This window comes from Protobothrops mucrosquamatus, unplaced genomic scaffold (assembly GCF_001527695.2).
Source record: "Protobothrops mucrosquamatus isolate PMUCROS unplaced genomic scaffold, P.Mucros_1.0 scaffold1867, whole genome shotgun sequence".
NCBI lineage: Eukaryota > Metazoa > Chordata > Lepidosauria > Squamata > Viperidae > Protobothrops > Protobothrops mucrosquamatus.
In genome coordinates this window covers 42006-54959 of record NW_015387996.1, presented here as the reverse complement: position 1 = coordinate 54959, position 12954 = coordinate 42006, and the positions used below count along the sequence as shown (strand labels likewise).

The window sequence follows — 12954 nt, the reverse complement described above, 5'->3', positions numbered from 1 at the left end:
CCAAAGTCCCAACAAACAGAAAACACACGGGGGGGGGAAGGTCCTTCTGATGGTTAAGTCCCTTTTCAAGACTTGGGATAGGCCAAAACGACCGGCCGCTAAGGTTAGGTCCATGGCCGGGCTCTCTGGGCCGGGTCCTCCACCGAACCACCGGACCGCCGAACCCCGGCCCCTACCCTTGCCGAATCCACCGCCACGTTACCCACCGCCAGTTACCCAAAAATAAAAAGGGTGTTTCCTTGCCTTAAATTAGATTATCTTAAGCTACTGTAGCTTGCAAAGAATTAGTAGGTATAAAGTTCTTTTTGATGTCTCCCCCAGCATAGCTATACTGAGATAATGGCCACCATTCCCTCTGCACATTTATTAGTTTTCAGTAATATGTCTACTTTGACCACCAAGTGCCATTATTTGTAGTCATTGCCATTTCAGGCACCATTAGAAAATAAATAAAATTATTTATGCAATTTTCTTTATCCTGTGTGTTTGAAATAAACTTAACAGAAAATTTCTTAGGATTCATTCATCAGCTGAATGAGACTAGCAAGTGTAGTGTCTAATGTCTCAAAACATTTGATCCCTATGATTTCATCAGTGGTTATTATAGATACCTATGACCCCAAAAAAGAACTGTGTCAGCTGGATGCAGAATTAGTGAAATTAGCTCTTAAATATCTCTGCTGTACACAGGGGAACTCCTAAAAGTTATCTTGGTAGATAAGACCATAGACCAGAAAGTATGATTTGTCAGACATGAGGAGCTAGGGGCAGTTGCCATAAATCAAGCTAGATAATTTTCTTTGAAAACCCAACAGTATCTATATGCCAGATCCTGAAATATATCATCTGATGGTTGGACTATTGTAATGCGCTCTACATGGTGTAGGGTTCCTGCCTGGGCAGGGGGTTGGACTCGATGACCTCCAAGGTCCCGTCCAACTTTATTATTATTATTATTATTATTATTATAGGGCTATTCTTGAAGAGCATTCAGAAGTTACAGCTGGTTCAGAGTGTAGCAGCGGGCAGTTCTTAGAGTCCCAAGAACGGCCTGTGTAACAAAGCTCTGTGAGCTGCATTAGCTGCTGCATTAGCTGGGTGCAATTCAAGGTGTTGGTAATCACCTTTAAAGCTCTTCATAGAATGGGTATTTGAGGAACTGTCTTATCCCATTGGGATTGGGCAACCTAATGTGTCCAAAATGAAACAAAAGATAAAATGGGTTAAATGTTTCAAATATTTTGGGTGGTATTTCACTGTTCAGGAAGTATATTAGGCAAAAGCAACCAAAATCATTCATGACTAGTCTCAACAGTAGCTTTATTGCTAATAAACTATGTAACAAAAATATTGTCAGACTGTCTGCTTTCTCTTCAGAACAGCAACATAAGGCTTCGAAGAATCAGGGAGCAGTCCAGTCTGTGCCACTTACTGAAGTGTAATGACTCTAAACTTGGGTCTCTTTAGGGCCCTCCCTCAAGTCCATCACAAAGTGTGAATCCACAAATGGCACATGCAGCACAGGAGATCAAAAGGAGCACAAAAGCTATTTTGAATTTTTTCTCTGTATGGGGGAGGGAATTGGTATTTGCCAGCATTAAATTGTTGTAAACAAAATCAGTGTTCCAACTTCCATATGGTGCTCATTTATCTCCTATTTCAATTATGGAATCCTTAGAGATAAAATTCCCTTGCAGAATTTTATGGCTATCCAGATATATCTGGATATCTCCAAAAAGCCCACAATTAGGTATGATAGTAATAAACTTCATATGCTGTTGCTACTTCGGTATTGTATTCACTGAAATGTTCCTGTGACAGTTAAAGTTCCCTTTAGCCAATACTGCTAATGCCTTGATAGCTAATTTCCCATGCTATTGTTTATGATATTATTTAATAAAGCTACTAAAACCAGCAATTCTTATTTTGTAGGGTTGAAATCATGTATTAATCATTATGAAATAGAAGCACTTCCCCCAATTTGTTTCAAATTTACAATTTCATTGGGTGAACATGCATTTTAGATTTAAAAAAAAATAAAGTTTTCTTTTCTTAATATTCTGCTCTAGTAATTAACCTGAGCTAAATATTAGTCCTCTTAGATGAGTGACTATAACCTGTCGAACTGCATGCTAATCTAACTGAAACAAATGACGTATTTACAAAACTGCAATCTTCACGTTAGGAGCTTATGGCTTATGAAGCACTTTATGCATCTTAGGGAGCCCTCTTAAGGACATTTCAATTTCTTGCTATTACTTTTTAATAGCAAGAATTAATCTCTCCTTCAAGCAATTACAAGTATTTTGTTAGTACAAAGTATTTACACATGTTCCTGTTCTATGCATGAGGTATACAGAATTGCTATTGTGACATTTTCTTGCATTATGTATATTGTATGGATGTTTGGATGTGAAGGATACTTGTGGTTATTTATTGGGCAAAATATGTGCTCTTTGCTCCTAAGCAAAATTAATTCCTCACCTCCTAATTAAATGGCTGTATGTAAACTTTAATCCACCAGGTGATTTGGAGTGATTAACAATTAAGGAATAAAACATTTATTTAAAAAGTAGGAAAAAGATTAAATGAGGTTAAAAAGCAGTTAAGCAACTAAAACCATGGTTCCTTCAGTTGCACTAATTATAATAATTCAAGCAGTTGCTATCGATTGTCTCAAATCACATCTCTCTGCATGTTAATTACAAAGATATGTTAAATAGCAGATCTGCTTAGCTCCCAAATTTTTCAGATAATCCAGAACAAAGCTGCCCTTGCACTGAGCATCTCTATGTAATCAATTATTTTTGTATACTAATGTGGCAAACTACTATTGAACTACTCCTCCTAGTGGCTGATAAAAAAACATAATGCTGCTCATAAGGAATCCAGAATATGAATTAATTGTTCTTAATTTTTAGAGCTGAAAAATGAGTCTCAAGTTCTCCTGGAATGAAGAAGCTATCTGCCCTTGGTTTAAGGAATAATTGGGAAAAGAAACCAAATTAAATTCTAGATTTCTCAAAGCAATAAATTGTGCAAATAGCACCACACAATGAAGGAATCTGTGTTAAAATTTTAATTTAAAGTAATATGTAACTGTATTTTTCTGGAAAAAAAATAAGTTTGTTATGTATTTTCTGATATGACTGCTTTAAATCAATATTGAAGTTAAATAAAGATACACATATCTAAAAAGTAGGGAAGAATGTCATTGTTTTTCAAATATTAGAATTTTTAGTCAGTTTTTAGAAAGCAAATAAAATTAAATATCTTTTCTAATTATTACAAATTATTGTATGATATACTTATCTATTCACAATTCTGAGTTTAGGAATATAATATAATTTTATGTAGAGGAGCCATTGATTTTAATGAGTAAAGCTCCAATGCCTACTGAAAAAAAATCAACATTTTGGTCTACCACAGGTTAGATCGATTCATTATTTTAAGCCTGTACTCTGATAATGAGGTTATTTCATTTTAGAAACTGCATTATCTTGAACATCAGCTGCATTTATGAAATGAGATTAGTTGAGTAAATTAGAAAAGATAGAATGGCAGACCTTAATAAATCTTGTCTAGTGCATTGCTGCTAAAACTAAGCAATACAGTTATGAGTAGGTATGCAGGATACTAATAACTCTATTGACTGTCATGAATAACAATGTTGCTCCTTTGCATCTTTTCTGTGTGTTGGGAGGGCATTTCAGTTTTAGGCTAAAATATATGAAATCACTGTACTAATGCAAAGGTACTCACATAACTTGACAGATGAAAAGCAAATGGTCTTCTTATTTTATTCTATTTATATTTTTATTATTATTTTATTTTTATTATTTAAATTTACATACCGCCCTATCTCCCTTACGGGACTCAGGGTGGTGAACAGGCAATAATAAAAATCACAGTAAGTATCACAGTAAGTATGTCTTTCTTTTTGCTAAGAGTTAATTATGTCAACTTTCCTGGTTTAGGCTTGAGCAACATCATAATTCCATTATAATTCTATAGGCTTTTTTAATCTAAGGGCAAACTGACACTCTTCTTTAGGGTCACGTCAGTTCTTGGAATCCTTAGGTGGGAACTGGGATCTATAAATTTTGAAAGAAGTGGTAAAGTTCCATACTTTGGGTATGTCATTGATACATTTACATATAAACTTCCAATTTTCAGATTTAATTTTTGGAATACACAAAAGGACTTTGATTTTACAGTCCTTGATTTAATGGATTTCAGATGCAACAACAGAAAAAATTGTACACTGTATGCTTTTGCTAATGCGTAACATCCAATTGGCCATGTTACACATGGGTGAAAATACATAAAATGTGAATGAATAAAATGCTATTTCAATTTTATATAAGGTTAAAATAAGCACGTGTAAAATCCCATTCCCATTTTATGCATGCATAAAGTACATTTAAATTTAAGTCTGCTCTGAAGACTTGTGTTTTTTAAAAATGTTCATGTGTGTCTATATGCAATTAACCTTTTTGAAGAAGAGTTTCCACTGTATATCATATTTTATATTAATGTCTTAAAGAAGCATAATATCTTTTTCTTACCTTGACTTCAAAGAATTTCTCAGTTGTCAGGAAGCAGCAGGATCAATTTAAGCCAATGACTAGAATTAGAAAGTTTCCCTTCCTGAAATAATAAGATTCCTATTTCACAAATACTTTTTAAAATATCCACTTATTACTTATTTATCTATATAGGACAAATAGATGAAAGCCCAGCCAAGGCTTCATTCCATTGTGTGTGTGTGTGTGTGTGTGTGTGTATGAGTTGCCTTATTTTGGCTAGAACAATAGATTCTATCCCATCCTTAGTGAAGTAAAGTGTGTTTTGAGGAAGATAATCAGATTCTATCAAAACTTACTGTTTCAAGGTAAACCTGCTAAGTGAGGAAACTGAAAGCAAAGCCTTTCATAATGGGCTCAGTGGTTTGTGGATGCTGTGGGTTTTTATTACATCTTTCTTGAAGTATCTACCAAGTGTTTGCAAAATTTCTAGTGTAGGATGGTTACAATAGGCCAGTGATGGCGAACCTTTTAGAGACCGAGTGCCCAAACTGCAACCCAAATCCCACTTATGCATTTCGGGTGCCGGGTGGGTGTGGCCCATTGGCTGGGTGTGGCCCATTGGGTGGGCGTGGGCAATTGGGTGGGGGTGGCTGCAGTGGTAACGGCAGACTGGGTGGGACTAAAAAGTTCAATCAATCAATTCCAACTTTGCGAGATCTTTTTTTTTCCCCACGAGAAGTTGAAATTGACTGATTGATTGAACCTTTTTTTTTTTTTTTGCACACAGCAGCGGAGGCCTAAAGCGAAAAGGTTTTATAAAACCCAGCTGAAGGCCTAGGACTGGGGTGATGGTGCGCGTGCCCACAGAGAGGGCTCTGAGTGCCGCCTCTGGCACCCGTGCCATAGGTTCGCCACCACTGCAATAGGCAATACAGCACCTTGGATACAGGGTCTAAAAAGTCCTTCAGAACATGGGGGATGCAATGCACCCCCATCTATATTATTTTAAAGCAGCTGCACCTTTCCCTTCTATCACATGGCTGAATACAATTGGAGATTTATGCTGTGCATAACTGTTGGATGTCTTGACCTAAGAATTAAAATTGAAGCATTGCAAAATCGGAGGACTGATCATCTTCATTACCCCATGAAATTATGTGCATTGTGAACAGATACCTGTGGTGTTTGTTCTTTTTGTTTGCTATAGGTAATGTCTAATTCATCTGGTCCATATTGTATTGCGTAATAGGTGACTTGTTTTAAAAGTATTTCATGCATAATTACTTCTAATTTGTGACTATTTTTTAATAGTTGACTATCTGGCTTGGCTCAAGTTTTCCTAAACTTGATTGGCTGAAATTTTCCTTAAGTTTACATTTTCTATTTGCGTGTAGTAAGATTTTATTTTTCAGATAGAGAAAATGTATATTGTAAGATTAGGCAAAAGAATACTATAGCTATATTTCAATGTATTGTTTCTCATTTTCTATTTATAGAAAGTAGGTGAAAATACAGACATAATATTGCTGGGTAACAAGTGCGATAAGGAGGCAGAACGTGTAATTTCAAAAAACAGAGGAGAAAAGGTAGGCATGTATTATAGGAGATTGCCTTGTTGCTTAAATATTTTGGAGTGTATTATAAATATATACATACAATATGATAATAAAATGCAGTTATTTACTATTGCAGAATAGCAGCATGTTTCAATAGTAAAGGGCAATATAGTGAGGAATTATTTCAAACACTCTTCTATACTTCGTAAACTGCAAAAATAAACCAACAACAAAAAAAGCTTAGGCATTTAATCTGAAACTTCTATTTTTTTTAATTTCATCAATTTTTTAAAAACATCATTTAAAATTTGTGGAAGCTTTTGGAAAAAAAAAAAGCATGACCCACCTGCTAAGATTTATGTTATGCCTTTCAATCTTATTAAGAATGTTAGAAAGTAGAAAATAGAACATTTTTAGAAACGATTATATTTCTGTCTTCTTCCACTCTACATATTTAACTTTTAAAAATAATATCTGTAATTAGGAATTATATAATTATTCAATATAATTATATAATAATTAAATAATTCCCTTCAGTGCAAAAGAAAACCAGTTCATTTGTGGCTTCCAGAAGTCCTTCCATTTCAGCTGTGAAAAACCAGTGTTCCTGCATTTTATAACTCCTCAAATGAGTATAAAAAGAGAAAGTGGCCCAACAGACATACCCGAGGAAAAACACCTTAATGGCATAGATTGAATCTGGCATCATGACAGTTATTTCAAGTGGCATCCCAAGAAATTACAGTAGTTCTTTTTTAAGTATTTGCAACCACACAACTATGGTAAAAATCATCATGATAGATGATCACAAGGTGGCAGTGCTGAGATATCTCATTGGCTCACTTAAAATGTTTCAGCTCATTTTCCAATTTTCTATGACTACCCTGCAATTAAGTTAATTTACTAATGGAACAAAATCCATGGTAACCTTTCCTTAATTTACCTCCTGCCTCAGTTTTCTTTATGTTTTGAATTGCTTTTCTATTTCTTTGTCAGAATATGAAAGATACTGATTTTTATTTTTTATTTATTTATTACATTTTTATGCTGAACATCTCCCTATAAGGGACTCTTAAAATGAAGGTTTACTTCATTAATGAAAGCTTCCTAGGAAGAAGCACTGTTGGACTAGTTCTGGGCAGCCCCAGCTTCAAATCCACTCTTGGAAACTTGCTTAATGACTTTATGTTAGTCACATTATCTCAGCCCAACATACTTCACCAGGTTGCTATTGCAATAAAATGAAGGGTGGTCCCATGTTAGCTGCCTTAAGGTCTTGAAGGAAAGATTGGCTACAAAGCTGAATGAACTAATGTCGTTTCTTGTAATAGTATTAATAAACTGACAAAAGTATATTAGTTACATTACATTTGTAACAGCAGACAATAGTGACTAAAAACACTGTAAGAGGCATTTGAAGAACAAAACAGCTTTCCAAATTTCTGCTTTCTCTCTTCACTGTTGTATGCATAATTTGTTGACTTCTTTTTGATCTAAGGTGGCAATTTTAAATCATTGCTGAGATCAGTTTTTAAACAACTAACTTGAACCAAATTTCCATTAAGGAAATTCATATAAGGGAAAATTCTTGTTTCCTTCTCCACCATACCCAAGTCTCTCATGATTCTTTTTCCCCCCTTTCACATTAGATTTATAACTTGAACATATAAACATCAGTCACTTTATTTTTGCAAATTATCATATAAGTATTTATTTTGTTTTTAACTGTAAGAAGAGACTGGACAGCCATTTGTCTGAAATGGTATAGGGTTTCCTGCCTGAGCAGGGGGTTGGACTAGATGACCTCCAAGGTCCCTTCCAACTTTATTATTATTATTATTATTATTATTATTATTATTATTAGTTGTTGTTATTGTTGTTGTTGTTATTGTTGTTGTTGTTGTTATTATTATTATTATTATTATTATTATTATTATTATTATTATTATTATTATTATTATTATTATTATCATCATCATCTGTGGCACAGGTGTCCAACCTTTTGGTTTGCCTGGACCACTTTGAGTGAAGAGGAATTGTCTTGGTGGCATATAAAATATATAATATGGTCAATGTATATAAATCACATAATGTTAAAAGTTTACAATCTGGTATGGCCGCACTACCCAAGGGCTGCATGTGGTCCAAGGGCCATGGGTTGGACTCGCCTATCTATGATTTTCTCATTAAACCAAACTTATCTCCTGGATTCACACAGTACGCTGAACCATAAACTCACCACATGAACTGGCTTCACATAACATACTCAGTTGAAACCTAGTTGTTAGTGTGCAAACCCAGAGGAATCTTCCTTATTCTTTTAATTGAAAATATAAAATGAGTTATCAGGCAATGTTAGATGATTAAAACAGAAAAGGAAGGCACTTTTTTCTCATTCACACAACAGTTTCTAGATTTCTTTTAATACAATTTTCATAGCATGAAAAAGAAGTTCATAAAATGAAAGATACAAGCCAGGCTTTCACTTGAGCGAGATTGTAGAAATCTTTCTGTTATCCATGTTTTCATTTGCTTCCCTCAGATTTGCTTTTGTTATTATTCCAAACAATCAATTATAGAAACTAGATGAATTACAGGTGCTCAAAATAGCTATACATTCTTTGCTTTCCCCCATACTAACCTGAAAAAAAAGATATTTGCCATGGAGCTATACTGAATTCAGGTGACACAATGATATTTGCTACTCAAAAAAGCAGTCTTTGTTTCCCAACTCAAATTATTTGTCTTTTCTTTCCTATTTTTCCAAAGTCTCTCACAAATGGTGGCCTGAAGAATATTAAACATCTGAAATCATATTATTTAGTTACTTCTGCAGACTCATTGATGGCTGGTGGGGTTTTTTATGTTCATAGAGGCATCAACCGGGAGTATGAGAACTATCTATAGGATTACTGTCAATTGAAAATATACTTTGAAAGTTTTACATATCTTGGAATGTAGTACATTTTTTTAAAAAAATATTAAGTCCCTAATAAAGTGATTATAATCAAACATTGGGCTAAAACTCTTAATCTCAATTATAAGTACCTTGCATTTTTAATCCAAAAAGAGAGATGGTATGCTTGGAGGGAGACTTTACATTTTCTGAAATTATTGTATATGCTTTTAAAACATTTGTATTTAAATAGTTTGAAGCTTAAAGAAATTTTCAATTCTGTAGGCTTATCTAGCTCAGTTCAATCTGGCAAAGATCCTTCACATCATTCACTATCTGATCTTTTTACTGGGTATCTCAATAACTAAACATGATTATGCTTGCATTCAAACCATATGCTGCACCATATGCTCCATAATGATATATCTATTTTCATCATTTTTAATGTAAAGTATCTGCTGATTATAAGTAACAAATGTACCATCTTTGAGAATACCAATCTTTGTATACTGCAGATTTGAACCTAGTTAATAAAGGAAGTATCTGCTACAGGTTAAAGAAAGCTAGATAAACTGAAAGTGAAGAAGCATTCCTTCAATCATTACTTAAGTATCCCATAATAAGTTTTAATTTAAAATTTTAATTCAGTAAATAAAGGAGCAAATATATGTAGTTAGATGGTCCACAACTTCACCATGGGAATTAGTTTATAATCACAGTGTATGAGCCATCTTTTGAGTTAATTTTACTAAGAATTATATTTTAAAGCAAAGCATTCCTTTATTTCATTTTTTTGCATTCCAGCTTGCTTGGGAATATGGAATACCTTTCTTTGAAACCAGTGCAAAGGATAATATAAATATTGAAAATGCATTTTCAGTTCTAGCCAAAGAAATATTGAACAAGGTAATCTAATTGAAAAACTTTTTTTCTTAAACCATTTCATATGAATTAAAAGAGACTGTCCAATGTAAGAGATCTACCTCCTACCTTTGTGTATTTTATCATAATAATCAAAAAGCTTTAAACAAAGAAAATATGAACCAGAAAGGCTCAATTTTCAAAAGATCTGTAATTATTATTACTGGTTTGTTCACTGAATACAATTCTATGGCTTTCCCCCCCATCAGAATTCCTGTGTATTTCTTGACTTAGACGTGGTGGACCTAAATGAAAAACTACAAACAAGATCTTGCTGTAAATTGTGACTGTACAAAGAAAGAAAAAGCTACTAATATTGGTAACTTGGTATATATCAAAGCCTTGAATCCCTAACATATAAATTACTCAATTAAAGTACTGATACTAACTAACAAATGAACAGGTTCTTTATCCATTGTCATTTTATTTATTTGCTGTTATAAACCAAATATTAGATTTACATTATACATCATGACTGTAAAAGTTATTCAGAATGGAAGAGTAAAAAAAAAATACAAATGATCTTTGAATGTTGGCCATCATAGCTTGTTTATGCAATAAATCTAAAACGTAAACATGACATCTTTGTGAAGATTTGAATTCATATTTCCTAGTGAGCACTTTTAAACACTTTATAAAATGAGAATAAGGAATAATCTAGAGCAGTGATGGCAAACCTTTTATTTATTTTATTTATTTATTTTTTATTTAACATGGATTTATATGCCGCCCTTCTCCCTATAGGACTCAGGGCGGCTTACAGCATATTAAAACACTTAAAACATCATCCCCCCATAAAAACCTGTTAGAGACTGAGTGCCCAAACTGCAACCCCAAACTGCAACCCCAAACCCACTTATGTATCATCGGGTGCTGAGTGGGCGTGGCCCATTGGGTGGATGTGGTCCATTGAGTGGGTGTGGCCAATTGGGTGGGCGTGACTGCGGTGGTAACGGCACACTGGGTGGGACTAAAAAGTTCAATCAATTCCAACTTTGCGAGATCTTTTTTTTCCCGCGAGAAGTTGAAATTGATTGATTGATTGAACCTGTTTTTTTTCCACACAGTGGCAGAGGCCTAAAGCGAAAAGGTTTTATAAAACCCAGCTGAAGGCCGAGGACTGGGGCGACAGCGTGCATGCCTACAGAGAGGGCTCTGTGTGTGCCACCTGTGGCACGCGTGCCATAGGTTCGCCGCCACAGATCTAGAGAGAACTCAGGAATGGTGGTCACTTCGAAGTCTCCAAAGCAACCCAAAATCATAGACTAACACCCAAGAATGACCTGCAAATAGAGATTGAGCAACAACTGATTTCTCCATCTCTCTCCAAGATTCCCAAATGCTTTTACAGCACACACTTCTTCTGAGGCTACTACCAGTTCTCCAGCACCTCTAGTTTCCATCAGGAAGGGACAGAATCTTATAAGTAAGAATGCCTCAGATTTTATACTTAGGAAATGCCTTTTAACAGTAATTGGAGACAGTTGTTTCTATTTTTGACTACTTACCAATAAGCAACAATTTCAATTCTTTTAAAAAGCCTTTTACCAGAAACAAGAAGAGAAACTAACCACTTACAGAAGCACAAACATTGAGAACAGGGTGGATTCAACAGAAAGAGATACTTAAACTCCAATGGGAGAGAAATTCCCTATTACTGTATGATGAAAAGAGGGAGGGGGCAATTAACAATTGGCTCCTTTAGCATATCCAGTTTCCCTACTTATCAGAGCTTATAAGAGTTGTTGGGACACCAAAAGGGCTCTTGTTTTATCTTTAAGCAAATTCCTCCAATGTTAACTGCATCTGATAGACTTACAAGCGGCGAAATGGTTACCCAGTGAAATAGGATGTAAAAGAGATTTGTTAACATTCAAATACCCTATAATCAAAATGATGGATATGTTTCACACACTCATTTTTTTCATTCAACTATACAAGTTGGAGATCTCTCTGTAGGTACAAGGGATAAAAAGCTGCCCACTGCAAATAGCCTTGACAAAGAGAAATCCAGATATGCCACTTTTTGACAATTAACAACACAGATTACAGATGAAGCTGTAGAAGTATGGCTGATTCATTCTTTTACAACACTGCCAAATTGTGTGTAACTCATCTAGTAATGTCCCTGTCTTGTCTACCTCGTACGGCGATGGAGACCTACATAATAAGCTATGAAAGCACTGTAGCTTAAGCTACAGATGGCCTGATTTGCCTTTGGCTACTGGAGGCTTTGCAGTGGTTAGATTGCAGTATTGCAGGCTAACTATCCTCACAGCCTGAAGTTCAATCCTCACCAACTCAAGGTTGACTCAGCCTTCCATCCTTTCGAGGTTGGTAAAACAAGGACCCAGATTGTTGGGAACAATATGCTGACTCTGTAAACCACTCAGAGTATGGGCCAGTACATAAGTTTAAGTGCTATTGTTATTGCTATATTTATATCCTTACTTAAAAAATAAGAAATATTGGGACATCCAAGATAAACTGTTGTAATCCTCACATGTAATTAACTTGTACTGTATATTACTAGGAAGATTGTGGTTTTCATATCAAACACCACTCTGAAGAGGATAACCTAGAATACATTGGGGTTGTCTTGAGGGTGATTATTTATTCTGAATATGTCCTATTCTATTGTTTTCTCTGTATTGTTTTTATAGCTTATTGACATGGTCAATGACTAAGCAATTAAAACATTAATCATATAATTATACAATTTTAGATAATTTGCCATTGAAGGAAAATTCTAATGGTGCTTTTTAAATTAAAGCAGGGGTCCCCATCCCCCAGGCTGTGAGCTGTTCAGAACTTGGCCACCCAAAATAGTGGGTGAGCACACGTGTGCGTGTCCATGCCTACTTGCATGAGCAGCGGGCAAGCATGTTTGTGAGTGCTCCATTTCATGAGCAGCTGGCACACGTGCCCGCTGGTCACACAAATGGAGCTGTGTGCGTGTGCTTGCTCCCATAGAACCAGCCCCTCCCCCCGCCAGTCCACAAAGCCAGAAAGGTTGGGGAACTCTGAATTAAAATTTATCTCAAAGTTACCA

At 35.1% G+C, this 12954-nt stretch overlaps 1 protein-coding gene across 1 annotated transcript in view; it reads left to right on the top strand.

Moving 5' to 3' along the window:
• LOC107294217 (ras-related protein Rab-10) overlaps positions 1–10473 on the top strand; it is a 34877-nt gene extending 24404 nt beyond the window's left edge. The window contains exons 4-6 of the mRNA XM_029285573.1: positions 6026–6115; positions 9786–9887; positions 10112–10473. Coding sequence (XP_029141406.1) covers positions 6026–6115; positions 9786–9887; positions 10112–10189 — 270 coding nt within the window. The 3' untranslated portion in view covers positions 10190–10473. The remainder of the gene's footprint in view (positions 1–6025; positions 6116–9785; positions 9888–10111) is intronic.
• The last annotated feature ends 2481 nt before the right edge of the window (positions 10474–12954 follow it).